At 35.9% G+C, this 22,691-nt stretch overlaps 1 protein-coding gene across 11 annotated transcripts in view; it reads right to left on the bottom strand.

Annotated features, from left to right (window-relative positions):
- The window catches only part of LIMCH1 (LIM and calponin homology domains 1), a 336,436-nt gene that overhangs the window by 168,368 nt on the left and 145,377 nt on the right, over positions 1–22,691 (bottom strand). For all 11 annotated transcript variants that reach the window (XM_015597532.2, XM_015597537.2, XM_006922457.3 and 8 more), the window contains exon 3: positions 8,397–8,466. In XM_015597532.2, the coding sequence (XP_015453018.2) occupies positions 8,397–8,466 (70 nt within the window). The remainder of the gene's footprint in view (positions 1–8,396; positions 8,467–22,691) is intronic.

Raw genomic sequence — 22,691 nt, 5'->3', positions numbered from 1 at the left:
ACTCAAATTTCTGGTGTTCATCATCCATGAAGGGAGGCCTTTCACAGAGCACAGATATTTGAAGATATTGGGCAAAAGAAAGAAAAAAAGAAATGAACTAAAAAAAGTGATTCTTTGTTTCCCCCTCTTTCTCACAAGAGGTAAAATAATCTGTCATTTACATGTGTTTCACTGTCAACGGGGAACACTTGTGAGTAACACAATCAAGGAGAAAGGTGCCCGGGGCTTTGGATCCATCTCAGCTTTTCAATTTGTGTGATCTTGGGCAAATGATTCCCATTTATGGACCCACATGTCCTCATCTTTAAAATGAATAAATCTAAGATGCCTTTCCAGCTGTAAAATTCTCTTTTTTTCAGGTTGCTTTCATCCTCATGGATTTATATGCAAGATCAAGTAAATATTTCATGACAGCTCTAGAAAGGTTCAGCCCCTGAGGGTAGAATCTCCAAATAGCATCTATTTCCAATTATACTTTACATATGCACTCCTGTACACACACATGCACATGCACACAAACACAATGGCTATGACAATTAAAATCTGGGCAAAAGAAAGCTTAATCCCAAAACTCCTACTGTAAGCAAGGATTTCATACATTTGTGCCTCTTGTACAAAGTCTAATGTTTCTAGGATGAAAAAGAATTTAGAATGATCTCTGGTGACCATTAAATTGAGTTTCAGGACGCGGCTTGATTGTGCAATACTAATGAACTGGCAGACTGAAGGGCAGCATTTTTTTTTTTAATTTTTGGTATACCAAGACTTAAATTTGAGGTCTTTCTCTTTGGCAATAGCTAACAGTATCACTAACACCTAAAAAAGAATGCAAGCATCTGCAGGCAGTCACCACACGGTTTCAAATGTCAGCATTCGTTACAGAAGAAACACAGACCCGGATCCAGGGTCTTTGCCTTCTTGCCAGGAAATGATTTTCAACTACTTTGTTTTAACACCTTCACCCCTGAATTCTTTGTAACCACAGCTCAACTCAGGGGCTAAAATTCACCTACATGTAAAATCTACATGTGTTTGTAATTTGGGATTTCTATGTGAAAACACACTTTTCTATTTATCTTCAAGTCAAGCAGCTGGGCCATCTTAATGGATTCTTCTCAACGCCAGGCCATTAAGGCACACGGGCATGGGTTCCAGGCAGGGAAAACACTCTGGCCATGCTTCTTAGCTCTCCACAGCTCCGGCTACTGAGGACTTCTCGTTCTATTGATGACCGGTGGCCTGTCAACCCCATGACAAAGTAGAAACCTAGAAATCTGTAGATGCTCTTGAGGAACTCTGTCTGTACTTTCCTAACAGTCACAAATATAGGAGGAAGAAAATGTAACGTGAAGAATATACTCACATAAGAGGCTTCATCTCTACTAATCCAAGATGGTCTTGGCTATCATCAAATCTACTGCTTATTTGAGGTCCTTCCTATCCCCTCAAAAATAGGTAAGAGAAATAATGTCTTTTAACCTCAACTTTTTATATTGTAAACTTTTAAAATTTACCCCAAATTTGCAAGATTAGTACATGACAACTGTATACACTTTATCTACTTTATCTAGATCCAACATTTTACCAACTCACTCTCTTCCCCTCCATGTGTATGTGTATATAAAATTATACATTATGTGCACAGACTTCTTTTAGCTGAACAATTTAAAGATTAGTTGGACACATTGTGACACTTCATCTATAGAAACTCTGGTTTATGTACCTCCTAACATCGAGAGTATTCTCCTATATACATCGACTATCTTGACAAGATAGTTACCATATTAAGGAAATTCAACACTGAGAGACTACGATTATCTAATATTCGACCCACACTCAAATTTCCAATATTGTCCCAATAATGTCTATTATAGTTGCTTTTTCAATCAAAGATCACACATGATGTTTGCCTGTCATATCTCATCTCCTTAAGTCACCTTTCATCTGAAACAGTTTTGGGGATAGGGAGGTATCTTTATGACACTGACAGTGTTAAAGAGTGCAAGCCAGAAAACAGGGCAAAATGGCGAAGATGATGGAGGCTTTGTTCATCTCCTCTTGCGACCACGTTAAAGTTGTGATGGAAACATGGAGCAAAGGGCGAGCAGAGTCACCTGGGATCTAGGTGAACAGAAGCCCTACAACTAGGGAGAGAAATAAGTAGTCACCCTGCAATGGTGGGACATAGGAGGGAGAGAAGATGCAAGGCTTCTGGGTCCCCAGCAGCTGAGTGGGACAGAGGCTATGGCAGCCCCAGAAGCCTCTTAAAGGGGCCATGTCTGTGACCTGACATTCACGGTGACAGGCTCGCTTGCTCTGAGCACCAACGCCAGGTCAGCTGCCTAGGAGACTCTAGGGACTTACAGGGGACGCTGAGTTGTTGGAGGGCTGGAGGCGAGGCTTTCTACCTGGCAGAAGTACTGGTGGTATCCTCTGTTCCTCTGTTGAGCCCTCCCCACTCCCAGAGTGTGAACACAGTGCCACCATAGCTGAGATGTCATCAAACTGGATAACAGAGGTCACTCCGCCCAAAGGATTCCTGAAACTCACCTCCCTCAACTCACGGCCCCACCCAAGCCACATCCAGTAGTGTCCTCGGTAAGTCCTATGCCCTTTACTGAGCAGCTCCAAGACACACACTGGTGGCAGCTGGCCTCAGTTTCTGGCATGACCTCTTGAGGAAACTATAAGCATAGCATCTGTAGATAGCTTGCTGAATCTTAACAAGTGGCCCCAGAGGGATGCAGGCTGGGGCTAAAATTGGCCTGCAGCTGAATCCCTCTCAAGACTGTGCCACTGGACACCTACTACAGAAGCTGCACTAATAAGACCTAGAAACTTAGAATCTTTGCTTAGTACATAGAGACAGACACAGAACAGCCAAAATGGAAAGACAAAATGGAAAGAAACCATATGAAAAAAGAACAGAGATCCAAGAATAATGGAGTCAAGTGATCTAACAGATGCAGAGTGGAAAACACTGGTTATAAGGATGCTCAAGAAACTTAGGGGATGTGTAGATGAACTCAGTGAGAACTTTAACAAAGAGATAAAAGAAAAAGTCATTAAAATGGAAATGGAAATTAGAAAAGGGAACCAGTCAAAAATGAAGAACACATTATCTGAGATGAAGAGTATATTAAAGGGAGTTAACAGAGCGGATGAAGAAGAGGATCGAATCACCAGTATAGATGGGGTAGCCAAGGTCACCCAATCAGAACAGCAAGAAAAAAGAAGCCAAGAATATAATAATAATTTAAGAAGTTCAGGACAAAATTAAATGTAAAAATATCCGTGTCATAGGGGTACCTGAAGGAAAACAAGACGTTAAACAGCTATTTGAAGAAACAATGACGGAAAACTTCCCTAACCTGGTAAAGAAAATAGACAATAAAACCCCAGGAAACTCAGAGAACACAAAGAAAGAGGAACCCAAAGATGCCCACACCAAGACACATCATAATTAAAATGCCAAAGGTTAAAGGCAAATAGAGAATCTTAAAAGCAGCAAGAGAAAAGCAGTCAATTATCTGCAAGGGAGCACCCATAAGACTGGCAGCTGATTTCTCAAAAGATACCATGCAGGACAGAAGGGCTTGGCACAAAATATTCAACGTGATGAAAACCCAGGATCTACAACCAAGAATCCTTTATTCAGCAAAGCTATCATTTAAGGTTGAAGGACAGACAAAGAGCTTCCCAGACAAAAATAAGCTAAAGGAATTTATCAAAACCAAGCCAGTATTACAAGAGATGTTGAAGGGACTTCTTTAAGAAGAAAAAACATGCATCAAAAACAGGAATAAAGAATGGTAATAACTATATTCCTATCAACAAGTATCTCAAATAGGAAAGAATTAAGTGCTCCAACCGAAAGATAGAGTAGCTGAATGGATAAGAAAACAGGACCCCAACATATGTTGCCTACGAGAGACTTAGTTCGGATTAAAAGACACACACAGACTGAAAGGAAGAGGATAGAAAAGATATTGCCTTGATGGACCTGGAGGGTATTGCACTGAATGAAGTCAGATAGAGAAAGACAAATATTGCATGATTTCACATACAAGTGGAATCTAAGGAACAAAATAAACAACAACAAAAACAAAAAAAATCTCATAGGTACAGAGAATATTTTGAGAGCTACTAGATGGGAAGGCGGTTGGGAGGGATGGTGAAAAAAGACAAAAGGATTAAGAAATACAAATGGATAGTTACAACATAGACATGGAGATATAAAGTGTAACATAAGGAAAATAGTCAACGATGTAAGGGGGAAAAGGGGTACTAGATTTAGTGGGGTAATCACTTTGTAAGTTATATAGATCTCTAATCACTACGCTGTACAACTGAAACTAATGTATTATTGTATGCTAACTATAATTGAAAAAAATCATTGAATTGTACAATGTAAATATGAGCAACTAATTTTCTATTACATTTCTATAAAGCTGTAAAAAAATTAATAAAACTAGTGTTAAGAAAAAAGTGTGCAGGCCAGCTGTATTATGGTATGTCCCTTAATTTGAACTTGTTCAATTGTTTCCTCAGAATTGGATTTTGGGTAAATATTTTGGCAGACATTCTATCAAGGTGATGATGTGACTTCTTAATGTATCACTAGGATATCTTATATCATCTGTACCTATTAAAGATATTGATAAGTCCGATCATGGCCAATATACTGCTTAAAGCTACAATGTCTTAACATGAATACCAAACCATTTACACACCTTTATTTCAAACTGTTAACAACAGTTATTCAAAATTTGACTCTCTGAAGCATATTTCAACACAGCTATCTTTTATCTCTCTAATATATTCACTCATTTTCTCCTAGGCCCAGAAATGCTAACTCTTCTATAATAAAAGATCATATGGACCTCAAACTCTAAAAGCTCCACAAAGGAGGTGGCTTTGCAATTGGTCTTGATAAATAAATAGGATTTTTGTCAAGAAGAGCAAGGGAGAGCATTATATTCATAAGAAGTATCAGGAAAAAAATGCAACATACATAAGAGTGAATAGTATTTGAGGAACTGTGAGCTGGTTATAATAAACCAGGCAAGAGCTAAGAAAGGCCTGCTCTAGGAAATACAGTGGTCCAGGAAATACAGACAGATAGACAAATTGGAGAAAGTTGCCAAATTCTCTGATAGCTGAACTAGGGCAACTGCTTATTTATGATGTCTTTACTGATACAGGGGAATAGGGGGCTGGGTGTGGTCATCTGAGTTTTATTTGAATATATTAAGTTTGAGATTCAGGTAGGACATTCAAATGGAGCTGTCCAATAAACAGAACAAGAGGCCTGGAGTTCAGAAGGAAAATCTTGGTGAGTAACAATGAGTTGGGTCAATGCTATGAAGAGTTACAGGCATGAAGACAGACAAGAACATGAGTGTAGAAAGGCAACAGCCAATAGGTCGGAAGAGAGAACCCTGGAAGAACATTAACAGAATGGGGTATAGGAAGAAGAAAGTTTCTTGCCAGGACCCCAACTAGTACACTGGTTTTTGGAAATGCTGACTGAAGGTAAATGGAGAGGAAAAGAGTTTGACCAGACTTTTAGATTCAAAAACCATCAGTAAATGAGCAGTAATTATACTTAGGCAAAGATTTTTTTTTTTGGACTAAAGATAACTCTATTGTGTGTTTTTTAATAACACCAATCAATTAACCCAATTTTTACACTATTTACTTGGAGACAGTGTCAGATAATGTCAGATCCTATGAATTAAAGGCTCAGTCCCATGAAACTGCCCTCACTTCAAATGCCAATCACAAATCCAGGTTGTCACCTGTGCTTCTGACCAGCTGACCATAAAATCAGAGGTTCCCATGACATCCTCCTTGGGTTTGATTAATGTGCTAGAGTGGCTCACAGAAATCAGTGAAACATTTACTTATGTTTACCAGTTTATTATAAAGAATATTGTAAAGGATATAGAGGAACAGCCAGATAAAAAGTATATAGGGCACTCGCTGTATGTGGAAAAGGCCATGGAGCTTCCATGCTCTCTGGGCATGTCACTCTCCCTGAATCTCTATGCACTCAACAACCCGGAAACTCTCCGACCCATCCTTTTGTTTTTTATACTTTATTATATCAGCGTAATTGACTGCATTATTGGCCAGTGGTGACTGAATTCAATCTCTAGCCCCTCTCCTCTCCCTGGAGAGTGGGGGTGGGGCTGAAAATTTCAACCCTGTAATCACCTGGTTGATTTCCCTGCCAACCAGCCCCCAGCTTTCCAAAAGCTACCTCATTAACATCAACTCAGGTGTGGTTGAATGGGGCTTGCTATGAATAACAAGACATATCTTCAATCATTATGGAACTGGAGCTATCTCAGGAGCCAGTAACAAAAGACGAAATATTCTGAAAATGCTCCATTGCTCTTATTAGGAAATCCAAGGGTTTTAAGACCTTTGTGCCAGAAATGAACAAAGATCAAATATATATTTATTATAAATTATGATATTACAATAACAAATTGGTAAGGAAAATATAAATGATAAAGGATGAACATAAGTAGGGAAATGTTAGTTGGAAAAGGGCAAGAAAATGGAAAAATGATGGAAAGGACAAAATGGAAAGGAAATTCAAATGAAAAAGGAAAGAGGAGGAATAAAAGTCAAGGATATAAATGGAGGAAAACAACTGAGTCCCCATTATCTTGAATTAAATTGCCTGCCTGCTTCAAAGCAGAGGCAATATGTAAAGAACAACATTTGATCTATGATAAGAAATAATATAAAGGTAAATACACATGTCCCAAATTCTTAGTTTTACTAAAATTATTTGTGATTCACATTTTAAATTTAGAGTTAAAACCCTTTTTCTCCTTAACTTCTGGTCTCAGAGCTGCTTGCTTCTGTTGACATGGATTTTACTAGGGCCTTTCCTTTGGCTTCATGCTGCAAGTTTTGTTCCTATAATGTTAAATCCCAGAGCTCCAAGGGCAGTTGTTGCTACAAACAAATATTTATCAGTATCTTTAAGACTATGGCCTTAATGTTTGGAAGCGAAGGATTTACTAAAAAGTTTTAAAATCACATATGAATACATTAATATATGTAACAAATAATATACATATAGATTGATTATGAAATTTTCAAATCCATTCCTTTTAAATCTATCTATCTATCTATCTATCTATCTATCTATCTATCTATCTATCTATCTATCATCTATTTATCTATGTATCTACTTACCTACCTATCTATTAACTTGGCTATATAATTTTGATGAATAAAACTGGAAAGATTTTTAATGATAATCACCAACTTACTACTTACTAGTATAGGAAATAAAATGCATTCACAGAAATAGCAATTCTTGCAATAAAAAAATCCATTTCATTCAATGTGCTAAAACCATGTATTTATTACCATGACCCTCACAGTTCTCATTAGTTGTTGTTGTTGTTGTTCTTATATCTAATTTCATTTAGTCATCATGATAAGGCTATGAAACTTTTTAACAACAATCAGTAGGGTCTATGCAGGAGCCTGCCTAAATTCTTGACATTTTTCTAACTATTGCCTGCAAAACCACATACAAAACTCACAATGGAAACTTAGTTGTTACAAGGCCACACACATTCTCAGCTTTTTATGTGCATGTATGTGTGCACAGATGCACATGCCAACTTCTTTCTAGAGCTAAGATGTGTTTGTCTTCTTGATCTTTCACCTTTCTCCCTTTTTTACACAACAGACAACAGCAATTACATAATTAAAATTAGTTGCCAAGAATTATGAAACATATCGATGCATGAAAAACATCCTGCTTCTGACCATTTGTGAATACATGAGTTTTATTTGTTTTAGACAAGTAGGTTCAGAAGGGCAAGGGCTTTGCTTAAACAATTCTCCAGGTGATATTAAGATGGCTTTAGTGTCCATTATGTCTTGAAAAGAGTTGATCTATAAATGTCGTATTTAAACAGGAGTGGGTTTTTAAGATTGAAAACAGCAATTTATCATGAAAATGCTACTCGTTAATCATGAAATTCTCTTTCTCTCTACCTCCTCTCCTCTCCATTCCAGTGGAATGCAGTGAAAAAATGAAATGAGAAAACTGTAATTACAATCACATTCCAGCCCTGGGATCAACATAATTATCTACCTCTCACCCCAAAACAAATTTACCTTTTTAAGAATGAAGGTCCTTATCACTCATGGGAAAAATACAAAGAAAAATTAAGATGCCATTTAGGCATAACTGCAATCTTTCATTTTTAAGTTACCTCTCAGTTTAATGGATTCAATGCATTCTCATTCAAGTGGAATATATATTGCAGGAGAAAACTGTAATAAATGACACTGTCATGACCCTTAGGTTAGAGCAAAAGAATATTGGAAAATAAATCTCAACTCTGGATACTCACCAATCCTGCAATGGGGGTAGGCAATCTATTGATCTTTTTAACAAGTCCTGGCTTTATAGCATTCAGCAACCTGTCATGAAAAAGGCAGAACGTCAAGTGAGACATAAAGCAAGATGGATCACACACATTGCCTTTATCTGGGGCTATAGCTAAATTGCTGAATAGGAAAAGTATGAATTTAAAGCATGTGGTAAATCTCAATAAACTATGAGCCTTTATGCATACAAGTGAAGAGTTTTGGCAACATCAAGTTTGTCCATGGCAGGTGAATTTCTGGAACCTGGAAACGTTGGGAGAAAAGAAAGGATGGAGACCGGAGATGCTTCAAGGGAAAGGGCAAATATGAGAGCTGGATAGAGCTAGTGGGGAACTGTCTAGGACTGGAGCCAGGCATTACTACATAAGCGAAGCTTGCTCCCAATTCTCCTGGTGAAGGCAAGGATCTCTCTAGGGACGTGCTAAGTTCAGAGACCAACATCTTTCTTTGCAAATAATTTGCCAAAACTAGTTCTACCTCCAGAGCCTCTTGTTCTTTGAGAAGAGTGTCTTGAGCTTCCCTTATGAAAGAGAAGAATATGTTTAGCAAGAGAGGTTAACTAATCATGTCCTAAAGATTTTAACAAAGCTTGATCACAATTCCCAAAGTACAAAAGATATATGAGAAAAACATTTTCAGAGCAAAGGTTGAAATCACGTAAAAATGGTAATACAAGCAAGGGGAATGCAAGAGAAACATCTATAACTACTTGTCTTCTGGAAATATCAGTTCAGAGTGAAAATAAAGGGTTGTAGAATGGAAGCATTTATTTCCACATTCAGAAATTAGAGGAGAGGCAATCAGGTAACTTATCTCAAGATATAGTGCAAATAGTAACTTAGGGAAGGAATTTATTATAATTCAGGGATCAGTAAACCCATGGGTCAAATTTGGCCCAATGCCTGTTTTTGTAAAAAAGTTTTACTGGAACATAGCCATGCCTGTTCATTTGTGTATTGTCTATTGATGCTTTTGTGCAGAGCAGAATAGTTAACAACAGAGAGCATATGGGCCACAAATCATACAATTTTCACTATTTGGTCATTTACAGAAAAAGTTTGCCAATCTCTTTTATACAGGCATATCTCAGAGATATTGTGAGTTCAGTTCTAGACCACTGCAATAAAGTGAGTCACAATCTTTTCGCTGGTGGAGGTACTCCCCTTCAACTTATAAAAAATACAACATCTGTAAAGCACAATAAAACAAAGCACAATAAAACAAGGTATGCCTATAATTCCTGCAATCCAAGATCATAGTAAATTGTGAAGAATCTATGCTGGATAGATTTCTACAAATCAGTAACAAAATATGATTTGAAATAGTTTTATGATTAGTGTTGAATGCTGCCTGTATTTCACTTTGACACTACTATGTATTAATATATAAGAAATATCTCTACAGTGGTTATGGCAGCATATTCTGTTTTTGTACCAAAGATCTTGCCAGTTCTTGGTAACTTTCATTGCAATTCCAACACGCAGCTACCAACATGTAACACCCAGGGTAGAAACATGCCTTTTTTGCCCACAGAGAGCCAAGATATTGCTCTTTTCATGAACTCAGTTTTAACAATGAATTTAATCTTTTTAAAAAATGTTTCTTTATAACTTATTTTGGAATTATTGTAACTTATTTATAACTTAAGTTGGAAGGCAACTTGTTTACTCTTGTCATATTACAGTTTAGAAAATTGAGGCCTAACAAAATTGAAGCTTGATGATGATGAGTAACTACCTAGAGCTGATTAGAGATACAGCACGCCTGGCACTCAAGTTTCCTGGGTCAGTGTGTGCTCTCTTACACAGGGCTAGTATCCCGAATTTTGTGATTAAAAATAAACAGATATGATGTCTCCAAAGCAGTTTTAAACTGTATAGAATTGTTAAGATACCTGATTTTTCTCAATACTTTTTAACAATTACATTTTATTTTATTTTTTATTTATTTATTAAGTTTATTGGAGTAACATCGGTTAATACAATTGTATAATTTTTGAATGTGGTTCCATAGTGTAGCTGTTAGCATGTCTGCTTTACATGCAGAAGGTCCTGGGTTCGTGCCCCCAGTGAAGCCACAGTTCATGGTCTATGGCCATGCCACTCTGAGTAAACCTAATGTCTGATCTTGGAAGCTAAGCAGGGTTTGGCCTGGTTAGTACTTGAGTCTCTGATTGTTTCTCTGTTCTTTTAGGTTTATATTCCACATTTAAGTAATATCATGTGATTTTCAACTTTTTCTGTTGGGCTTTTTTTGCTTAACATGATTAATTCAAGGTCCATCCATGATGTCACAAATGGCAGTATTTAATCTTTTCTTATGGCTGAGTAATATTCCATTGTATATATGTGCTACATTTTCTTTAGTCAACCATCTATATTGTAGGACCCTTCGGTTGCTTCCATGTCATGACCACTTGAATAATGCTGCTATGAACATTGGTGTGCAAATAGCTTTTTGAATATGAGTTTTTCAGTCTTTGTGGTAAATATTCAGTATAGGGATTGCTGGATCATATGGTAGTTCAATTCTTAGTTTTTTGAGGAGCCTCCATACCACTTTCCATAGTGGCAGTCTCACCAGTATAAGGGTTCTTATTTCTCCACATCCTCTCCAACATTTGTTATTACTTGTCCTATTGATTATTGTTATTCTAATAGGTGTGAGATGGTATCTCATGTGGTTTCGATTTGCATTTCCCAAATAGCTAGTGATGTTGAGCATCTTTTCATATATTTATTGGCCATTCGTATGTCCTCTAGGGAGAAGTGTCTGTTAAGGTCCTCTGCCCATTTTTTGATTGGATCATTTGATTTTGTGTTGTTATTGAGTTGTATGAGTTCTTTGTATATTTTGGATATTACGCCCTTATTGGAGGCGTTGCTTGCAAATATATTTTCCCATTCGATGGTTGTATCTTTACCTTGTTGACAACTTCTTTTGCTGAGCTTAAGCTTTTTAGTTTGTTGTAGTCCCATTTATTTATTTTTGTTTTTACTACCCTTGCCTTTGAGGTCAAATACATAAAGTCCTCTTTAAGTCCAAAGTCCTTGAGTTTAGTCCCTATGTTTTCTTCTATGCATTTTATTGATTCGGGTCTTATATTCAGGTCCTTAATCCATTTTGAGTTAATTTTGGTGTGTGGGGATAGACAACAGCCTACTTTCATTCTTTTGTAGGTGGCCTTCCAATTTACCCAGCACCATTTATTGAAGAGTCTCTCCTTTCTCCACTGTATGTTTTTGGCTTTTTTGTACAAAATTATTTGCCCATATAAACATAGGTTACTTCTGGACTCTTGATTCTGATCCACTGGTCCATGTGTCTGTTTTCCTGCCAATACCATGCCATTTTGATTACTGTCACTTTGTAGTATAATTTTAAGTTGGGTACAGTGATGTCTTCAGCTTCATTCCTTTTTCTCCAGATGGCTTTGGCAATTCGGGGTCTCTTGTGCTTTTGTACAAATCTGAGGATTTTTTGTTCCACTTCTTTAAAAAATGCCGATAGGATTTTGATGGTGTTTGCATTAAATCTGTATAATACTTTAGGCAATATGGTCATTTTAACTATGTTGATTCATCCAAACCAAGAACATAAAATATCTTTCCATTTCTTTGTATCATCTTCGATTTCTTTTAATAGGGTCTTGTAGTTTTCATTATTTAGGTCCTTCACATGTTTCGTTAAATTTATTGCTAGGTATTTTATTCTTTTTGTCGCAATTGCAAAAGGAATTATTTTTTCCACTTCTTTTTCTGATGCTTCATTATTAGGGTAAAGGAACGCTATGGATTTTTCAATGTTGATTTTGTATCCAGAGATTTTACTGTATTTGCTTATTGTTTCTAGTAGTGCTCTTGTGGAGTCTTTGGGGTTTTCTATATAATCATGTCACCCACAAATAGTGACAGTTTGACTTCTTTGTTTCTTATTTGGATGCCTTTTATATCTTTCTCTTGCCTGATTGCACTTGCTAGGACCTCCAATGTTATATTGAATAATAGTGGTGATAGCAGACAGCCTTGTGTTGTTCCTGATATTAGAAAAAAGCTTTTTAATTTTTCACTTTTAAGTATTATGTTAGCTGAGCATTTGTCATATATGGCCTTTATTATGTTGAGGGACTTTTCTCCTATATTTATTTTGTTAAGTGTTTTGGTCATAAATGGATGCTGTTGAAGGCTTTTTCTGCATCTATTGATATGATCATATGATTCTTATTTTTTAATTTGGATCTTGTTGAAGGCTTTTTCTGCATCTATTGATATGATCATATGATTCTTATTTTTTAATTTGTTTATTTTGTGTATTACATTAATTGATTTGCGCATGTTGAACCATCCCTGTGCTTCTGGGATGAAGCCCACTGATCATGGTGTATAACCTTTTTAATATGTTGCTGTATTCGGTTGAGGGTTTGGTAGAATTCATTGGTGAAGGCATCTGGTCCTGGACTTTTACTTTTGGGTAGGTTTTTGATGATTGTTTCAATTCCCATACTGCCAATCGGTCTATTTAGATTTTCCAGATTTCTTGATTCAGTCTAGGAAGATTGTATTTTTCTATGTACTGGTCCATTTCGTCTAGGTTATTAAATTTGGTGTTAAATCATTTTTCATATTATTCTTGTGTGATCCTTTGTATTTGCGATGTCAGTCATAATTTCCCCTCTTTCATTCCTGATTTTGTTTATTTGTGTCTTTTTTCTTTTTTCTTTAGTAAGTCTAGTCAGGGGTTTGTCAATTTTATTAACTTTCTCGAAGAAATAGCTCTTTGTTGCATTTATTTTTTCTATTGTTTTTTTTGTTTTCACTTTCATTTATTTCTGCTCTGATTTTGATGATTTCTTTCCTTCTGCTGACTTAGGCCTCATTTGTTCTTTCTTTTCAATTTTTTTAAGATGAAGAGTTAGGTTGTTTATTTGGGCTCATTCTTGTTTTTGGAGATAGGCCTGTAATGATATGAACTTTCTTCTTATGACCGCTTTTGCCGTGCCCCAAAAGTTTTGATATGTTGTGCTACCATTATCATTTGTTTCTATGTATCTTTTGATCTCTCTTTTTATTTCTTCGCTGACTCGGTTATTCTTCAGTAACATGTTGTTTAATCTCCATGTATTTGTGGTTCTTCCTGATTTCTTTTTGTAGTTGATCTCTAGTTTCAAAGCATTATGATCAGAGAATATGGTTGGTATGATTTCAACCTTCTTATATTTGTTGAGGCTATTTCTGTGTCCCAGTATGTGGTCGATTCTTGAGAATGTTCCATGTGCACTAGAGAAGAATGTATACGCAGCTGTCTGGGGAGGGAAGGCTCTGTAAATGTCAATTATGTCCAGTTGGACTAATGTGTCATTTAAGGATGTTATTTTCTTATTGATTATCTGTTTAGATGATCTGTCCATATCTGACAGTGGAGTATTTAGGTTCTCTACCATAATAGTGTTTTGATCCTTTTCTCCCTTTAGTTCTGTTAGTAATTGCTTTACATATTTCAGGGATCCCTTTTTGGGAGCATAGATATTAATAAGTGTTATGTCTTCTTGGTGCATGATTCCCTTTATTATTATGAAGTATCTCTCAGTATCTTTATCTTTTTTATTTTGAAGTCTATTTTGTCTGATATTAGTACCGCTACTCCCACTTTTCTCTGAATGTCTTTTGCTTGAAATATCATTTTCCGCTCTTTCACTTTGAGTTTATATTTGTCTTTGGAGCTGAGATGTGACTTTTGATCCATTGAGCAACTCTGTGCCTTTTTATTGGTGAGTTCAGTCCATTTATATTAGGGGTAATTATTGAAATATGAGGTCTTCTTATAGCCATTTTATCTTTTGCTTTCTGGTAGCTCCACATTTCCACTGCTTCCTTGTCCTTGTGTTTCTGTTTTCTTTATTTTGATTGGCTTTTGTGGGTTTTTCCCTCTGGTTGTTCTTGTTTTATGTTATATACTTCAGTTCTGAATCTTTGGTGTGTGGTTACCATGACTAATATGAAAAATTATATATATATACAGTCATCCATTTTCTACATGTGTCTCATCTTCTTTCTCCTTTGCAAATTTGATCTTTGAATCCTCCCCTTTGTAGTCATTGTTATTTCAATTTGTCCCTATGTATGCTGAACTTTCATCACTATCTTGCTATAGCAATTCTCTTATTATTCAATATTATAATGCCCTGTTCTCAGTAAGGATTGCACTCCTCTACTTCTATTTACCTAATAGTCACTTTACTCCTAATTATGTATTTTTGTTGCTGTTGTTATTTTGTTTTAGGTTAGCTGACCCCTTTCAGTATTTCCTGTAGTGCAGGCCTCGTAGTGGAGAATTCCCTCAATTTTTATATGTCTGGAAAGTTCTTAATTTCTCCTTCATATCTAAAGGAGAGTTTAGCTGGATACATTATTCTAGGCTGGTAGTTCTTTTCACTTAATAGTTTAAATATTTGATTCCATTCCTTTCTGGCTTGTAAGGTCTGTATTGCGAAATCCGATGATAATTTAATGGATTTTCTTTTATAAGTTACAGTTTTCTTCTTCCTGGCTGCCCTGAGAATTCTATCTTTGTCATTGATTTTTGATAACTTTAATACAATGTGTCTTGGTGAGGCCTTTTTGGGTTGAGATAATTGGGTGTTCTGTCGACTTCTTGAATTCCAAGCTCCAGCTCATTCCTTAGATTTGGGAAATTCTCGTCAACTATTTGTCTGAATATGCTTTCTAGTCCCTGATCATTTTCCTGCCCATTATTCTTATGTTTCCTCTTCTGATAGTATCAGCTAGTTCTTGTATTTCTCTTTCATTATTTTCCATTCTTCAGTTTCTCTCTTCTTCTTTCTGATTTATTTCTACATTTCTGTCTTTGATATCACTGATCCTTTCCTCCATTTGGTCGACTCTATTTCGCAAGCCTGCTATTTTATTTTTCAGCTCTTGCAGTGTGTGGTTTTTTTTTTAAATCTCTTCAAGATCTATTCTGTTCTTCTTTAGGGTTTCAATCTCTTTGCTCTGCTCATCTAGTTGTTTTTTCAGTTCCTGAAATTATTGATATGACTCGTTTCAGAACTCATTGAGTTTTTTCAGAAGTACCATCCTGAATTCTCTGTCATTTTAGTTGCATATTTCTATGTTTGTAAACTTATTTTCTAGAGATTTTTCTCTTTCTGAGATACCTTGTCACCGTGGTTGTTTATGGTATTTAATGGACTATTTCTTTGCCTGGACATTAATGGAAGTGTATTCTGCTGTTTTTCCACAAAGAAGGTTTATTATATGAAGGTCTCTCTTTAGCCTATTGCAAAGAAGGCACTTTTATTTTGGTTTCCAGTAGGTGGCGTCTAAGCGTCTTGGATCCCTGATTTATATAAAGCCTAAATAATGTCTTTTTAATTTTCATGTAGATATTTAATCATACTCACTACTCTTAGTTTCAGTCCCTATCAGTGTTAGCAACAGTTTCGGTAGCGTTTGCTTAGATTCCCCTGGTGCTCCACAGTGTTTGGTCTCGGAGGAATGGGGGGAATGGCCCTCTGGCTTTGCGGTTGGGGGCTGCAGCTCAGCCTCGGTTTTGCCTCTGGGACTAGTAAAAATCAATTGTTGTTTCTCTGCAGTCTCGTCCCACTTCTCTGCTTTCTGCCCTGATGACTGAGCCCTGCTGCTGGCTGTGTAGAAGTCCCGGCACTTCTAGACAGGGCTGTTCAGGGAAGTCACCACACCTTCGCCCCTCCTCCTCCTCCTGCAAGGATCTCGTAGGCTGGGAGAGGTAGCTTCTTTATTTCTCCCAGTTCACCGCCTGACACCTGGGTTTCTGACCTGTGGTAGTTATGTGCAGATCCCATGCTCAAATGTGCTGGTGTGCAGTTTGGGTGTGTTTTTTCAGTTTTAGATTTTCAGTTTATTGTTGTTTCAAGGGGAGAGATCTGAGAATGTCTCTCACTCCACCATATTTCGCCTCAACCAACAATTACATTTAAAACTAGATTTTAAAATAGTATTTGTACACATTACTGATAACTTAAAAGGAATCAAAAGGATATAGAGTAAAATGTAAGTCTTGCTGTCAGCCTGGTCCCACAGGGCCCTAGACTATTCCCTGCTGATAACCTTAAAGACTTTCCAAAGAAAATGTATAAAGTTACATGTAATTTTTTTAATAATTAGCCTTGGAGAGCATGCCTTCTCAATATGTGTGGACCTATGTCCTTTTAAAAGTTGTGGACTACATACAGACTGATATGGAGCTGGCAGGAGGGTGAGTGCAGCAGCTCTGGAGTCCAACTGACTGAATCCAAAGCCCTGCTGGCCACCCATGAGGGGTAAGTCCATTAACTTCAGTGTCCTTAACTGTAATATAGAAATATAATAGTGCCAACTGCATGAGTGTCAATGAGGCTTAAATGTGAAAATATGCAAGAACCTAGCATAGAGCCTTGTACATACTAATTCTCTGTAAATGTTTCTCTATGTTTGTGTGTATTTATACTAATTCAATTCACAGCATTTTAGATCAACCCCTTTCTCTGATATTTTACATTTTCCTAGTAAAATAAAATGCCATTGCCACCAGATCTCCAAGCTTTTTGTTAATTAGCCAAAGTAGAAAAAAATAAATCTACCAAAAAGTTTATAAATTAAAAATCGTCTTTTAAAGAGGCACCTTTTTTTGTCACTTATATCTAAGAACTGAATTGAAAATTTTAGTAATGATGGCTCCACCAAGTCCTCTTTTATACATGTTTAGATTTTAAGCACTCTTAAATACTTCATTATATTCATTCTTTGTAGAATTATACTTAATACAGCAGAAATCTTTCCTGTCATATGCAGTTGTAAAAAAAATACTATGATGATAGACCTTAATTTAAAAAGCAACAAAAATTTATGGTATCTGTCAAAATTTTTAACTATGAATTAAAAAGTAAAAAGCCAAAATGCCCTTAAATATTTGGAATATTTTCAAGATCAAGGCAGGTGTCTTTTTTTCACATAAACAATACCCCAGCTTCATATACAGTTTATATGAAGATAACATTGAATTCGCATTGCAGAAATGCCCAGCACCTGCTTATCTTATATTTTTCATTAAACTGAGAACATTTTTGCATATAAAATGAGTCAAATGAGAAGTTTAATAATACAACTATGAGCCAAGGATATTTGCTTGCAATTTTATTAAAAATCACTAGTGCCTTTTTATATAAAATATAAATATTTATTGATAACATACTCTAAAGCAATGATAATATTTTATATTTATAAACCTTCTGAGATGCATTGTCCCGCAACTGTGCTGTCCTGTAGAGACAGGTTATAGAATCATTCCACCATTTTTGTAGAAAACAAGACTAAGCCCCAAACAGATGTGAGGACCTTCCCAGAGTCATGCACAACCAGTTTGCGGTACGCTGGGACAGTCTTCATGTCTTAGGCCAGTCATTTTATGCTGCAACTTAGTGCTTTTGAAGGTCCAGCTTCAGTATGTATCATCAAAGCACAAAATCAACACACACACACACACAGTACCAAAACCTCAAACAAATACTATCTAAATACAATGGGATAATATCAACAATAGGAGGGAATAAAAAGAAAATGAAAGAGGGTGACTGCTAGGAAATGGATAAATATAAGGCACATTGGATCCAAGTTTTGTCTACAGATGATATACAACATCATCATGAGAGAGAGATATCAGAGAACACAAGGTAATCATTCACTCCCCATTCAGCAGTATCTAATCGTCTGTTGCCGGGCATTTAGGTTGCTTCCATATCTTGGCTATTGTAAATTGTACTGCCATGAATATTGGGGTGCATAGATCTTTATGAATTACTGCTTTGGTTTTCTTGGATAAATACCCAGAAGTGCAATTGCTGGGTCAAAAGGTACATCCGTTTTTCATTTTTTGAGAAACCTACAGACTGTTTTCCATAGCGGCTGTACCAATTTGCAATCCCACCAACAATGTATGAGGGTTCCCTTTTCTCCACATCTTTGCCAAGGCTTGTTCTTTGATTTATTGATGATAGCCATTCTGACTGGTGTGAGGTGATATCTCATTGTGGTTTTCATTTGCACTTAGTGAAAATGATTAGTGACCTTGTATATCTTTTCATATGTCTATAAGCCATTTGTATTTTCTCTTTAGAGAATTATCTGTTCAGGTCCTCTGCCCATTCTTTAACTGGATTGTTTGTTTTGTTATTGTTGAGTTACACGAGTTCTTTCTATATTTTGAATATTAACATCTTATCAGATGTATCATTAGTGAATATCTTCTCCCAATCAGTTGGTTGTCTTTTTTGGTGATGGTTTCTTTTGCTGTACAAAAACTTTTTAATTTGATGTAGTCCCATTTGTTTCTTTTTTCTGTTTTCCCTTGCCTGGGGAGATATATCCAAAAAGAAATTACTGTCAGCAATACCAAGAGTTTACTGCCTATGTTTCTTTCTAGAAGTTGTATGGTTTCGGGTCTTACATTTAAGTCTTTAATCCATTTGAGTCTATTCTTGTATACAATGTAAGGTGTGGTCCAGTTTCTTTTTTCTTTTGAGCATATATCTGTCCAATTTTCCCAACACCATTTATTGAAGAGACTGTCTTTACCCCACTGTATATTCTCGCCTCCTTTGTCATATATTAAGTGAGCGTATAGGTGTGGAGTTATTTCTGGGTTCTCTATTCTGTTCCATTGATCAATGCATCTGTTCTTATGCCAATACCATGCTGTTTTGATTACTGTAGCCTTGTAGTATAGTTTGATATCAAGTAGTGTGATACCTCTAACTTTGTTCTTCTTTCTCAAGATTGCCATGGCTATTTGGGATCTTAATCCTAAATTTTAGGATTATTTGTTTTAGCTCTCTGAAAAATGCCATTGGAATTTTGATAGAGATTACATTGAATCTATAGATCACTTTGGGCAGTATGGCCATTTTAACAATGTCGATTCTTCCTATCCATGAACAAGGTATATGCTTCCATTTATTTGAATCTTCTTCAATTTCTTTTTCAATGACATATTTTTCTGAGAACAGGTCCTTTACCTCCTTGGTTAATTTGATTCCTAGGTATTTTACTGTTTTCCATGCAATTGTAAATGGATTGTTTTCTTAATTTCTCTTTCCGAAAGTTCATCATTGGTGTATAAAAATGTCACTGATTTCTAAATATTTATTTTGTAACCTGCTACTTTACTGAATTAATTAATCAGTTCTAACAGTTGTTTTTGTTTTGTTTTGTTTTGTTTTTTTTGGTGGAATCTTTAGGGTTCTCTATATATAGTATCATGTCATTGGCAAATAGCAAGAATTTTACTTCTTCCTTTCCAATTCAGATACCTTTTATTTCTCTTTCTTATCGAATTGCTATGGCTAAGACTTCCAATACAATGTTGAAGAGGAGTAGTGAAAGTGGACATCCTTGCCTTGTTCTTGATCTTAAGAAAAATGCTTTTAGCCTTTCTCCAGTGTGTATGATGTTAGCTGTAGGTTTGTCATATATGGCCTTAATTATGTTGAAGTATGTTCCCTCTTTTCCCACTTTGCTGAGAGTATTTATCATAAATGGATGCTGGATTTTGTCGAATGCTTTTTCTGCATCTATTGATATGATCATATGGTTTTAATCTTTCGATTTGTTAATGTGGTGTATCACATTAATTGATTTGCAGATATGGTACCAACCTTGCATCCCAGAAATAAATCCAACTTGATCATGGTGTACGATATCTTTAATGTATTGCTGAATTCAGTTTGCTAATACTTTGTTGAGCATTTTTGCATCAATGTTTTCTTTTTTTGTAATGTCTTTGGTTTTGGAATTAAGGTAATGGTGGCCTCATAAAAGGAGTTAGGGAGCCTTCCCTCTTCTTGAATTTTTTGGAATCATTTGAAAAGAATAGGTGTTAATTCCTATTTGAATGTTTGATAAAATTTACCTATGAAGCCATCTAGTCCAGGATTTTTGTTTAGGGGGAAGTTTTTGATTACTGATTCTATTTCATTGGTGGTAATCAGTCAGTTCGGATTTTATTTTTCTTCTTGATTCAGTCTTGAGAGATTGTATGTTTCTAGGAATGTGTCCATTTCTTCCAGATTGTCCAATTTGTTGGCATATAACTGCTCGTAGTATTTTCTTATGATCCTTAGTACTTCCTTGGAGTCTCCTCTTTCATTTCTGATTTTATTTATTTGAGTCCTCGCTCTTTTTTCCTTGATGAATCCGGCTAAGGGTCTGTCAATTTTGTTTATCCTTTCAAAGAACCAGCTCTTGGTTTCATTAATCTTTTGTATTGTTTTTCTAGACTCTATTGTTTATTTCCGCTCTGATCTTTATTATTTCTTTTCTTCTATTCATTTTGAACTTTGTTTGATTGTTCTTTTTCTCATTCTTTCAAGTGTAAGGTTAGATTGTTTATTTGAGCTTTTTCTTGTTTCTTGAGGTAAGCCTGTATTGCTACGAATTTCTCACTTAGGACTGCTTCACTGTGTCCCATAGATTTTGAGTCATTGTGTTTTCATTTTCATTTGTCTCTAGGTATCTTTTGATTTCTTCTTTGATCTCATTGATAACCCATTCATTGCTTAGTAGCATGTTACTTAGCCTCCATGTGTTTGTGTATTTTCCAATTTTTTTCTTGTAGTTGATTTCTAATTTCATACCATTGTGATTGGAGATGACAGTTGACATGATTTCAGTCTTCTTAAATTTACTGAGACTTGTTTTGTTTCCTAACATATGATCTATCCTGGAAAATGTTCTATGTGCACTTGAGAAGAATGTATATTTTCCTGCTTCGCGGTAAAATGCTCTGAAAATATCTATTAAATTCATCTGGTCTAGTGTGTCTTTTAGGCCCATTGTTTCCTTGTTGATTCTTTGCCTGGAAGATCTGTCTATTGGTGTCAATGGGGTATAAAAGTCTCCTACTATGAGTGTATTACTGTTGATCTCTCCTTTTATGTTAGTCAATAATTGCTTTATGTATGTAGGTGCTCATATGTTTACTAGGGTTATGTCCTCTTAATTTATCGATCCCTTTAACATTATGCAATGTCCTTCTTTGTCTCTTATTATAGCCTTTGTTTTAAAGTCTATTTTATCTGATATAAGTATCACTATCCCGGCTTTTCCTTTTTTTTCATTTCCATTTGCATGAAATATCTTTTTCCATCCCTTTACTTTCAGTCTGTGAGTTCATTTGATCTGAAGTGGGTCTCTTGAAGATAGCATGTGCATGGGCCTTGTTTTCTTATGTATTCAGCTACACTATATCTTTTTCTTTTTAATTTTAATTAGTTTCAAGTATACAATACATTGGTTAGACATCTATATAGTTAGTAAAATAATCCCCCCAAATTGCTCCCTCCCTCCCCTGACCCTCCACCTAGTCAATGTATTAATGCTAATTGTATTTCTTATGCCATGCTTCCCATCTCCGTGACCATCCATCAGTTACTAATTTGTACTTCTTTAACCCTTCACTCCATTCTCCTAGCCCTCCAAGCCCCCCTCCCCTCTGTCCATCACCAAATTGTCCACTATAATTGTGAGTCTGTTTTTTATTAGTTTGTTCTTTTTATTCCTTACATTCTGCATGTAAGTGAAATCATATAGTGTTTATCTTTGTCTGACTTAAATAACTTCTAGGTTCTTACAGCAATATCTTTTTCTATTCTCTTCCTTTTCATATGTAGGCGTCTTGTTTTCTTATCCTTTTAGCCACTCTGTCCCTTGGTTAGAGCATTTAATTCTTTTTCCTTTAAGGTACTTATTGATAAGAATGTAGTTGTTACCATTCTTTATTCCCGTTTTCGATACATGTTTTTTCTTCTTAAAGAAGTCCCTCCAACATTTTCTGTAATTATGACTTGATGGTGATAAATTCCTTTAGTTTATTTTTGTCTGGGAAGTTCTTTATCTGTCCTTCAACTCTAAATAATAGCTTTGCTGGATAAATTATTCTTGGTTGTATATCCGGGGCCTTCATCCTGTTGAATATTTTTTGCCAAGCCCTTCTGTCCTGCATAGTTTCTTTTGAGAAATCAGCTGCCAGTCATATGGGTATTTATTCCCTTATATGTAATTATTTGTTTTTCTCTTGCTGCTTTTAATATTCTTTCTTCATATTTAACCTTTGGCATTTTAATTTTGATGTGTCTTGGTGTAGGCCTCTTTGGATCCCTGATTTTTGGAATTCTCTGAGCTTCCTGGGATTTTAGGTCTATTTCCTTCACCAGGTTAGGGAAGTTTCCA

The sequence above is a fragment of the Pteropus alecto genome, unplaced genomic scaffold (assembly GCF_000325575.1).
Source record: "Pteropus alecto unplaced genomic scaffold, ASM32557v1 scaffold57, whole genome shotgun sequence".
Lineage (NCBI taxonomy): Eukaryota > Metazoa > Chordata > Mammalia > Chiroptera > Pteropodidae > Pteropus > Pteropus alecto.
Note: the sequence above shows the minus strand (reverse complement) of the source record. Positions and strands in the feature narration are given on the sequence as shown.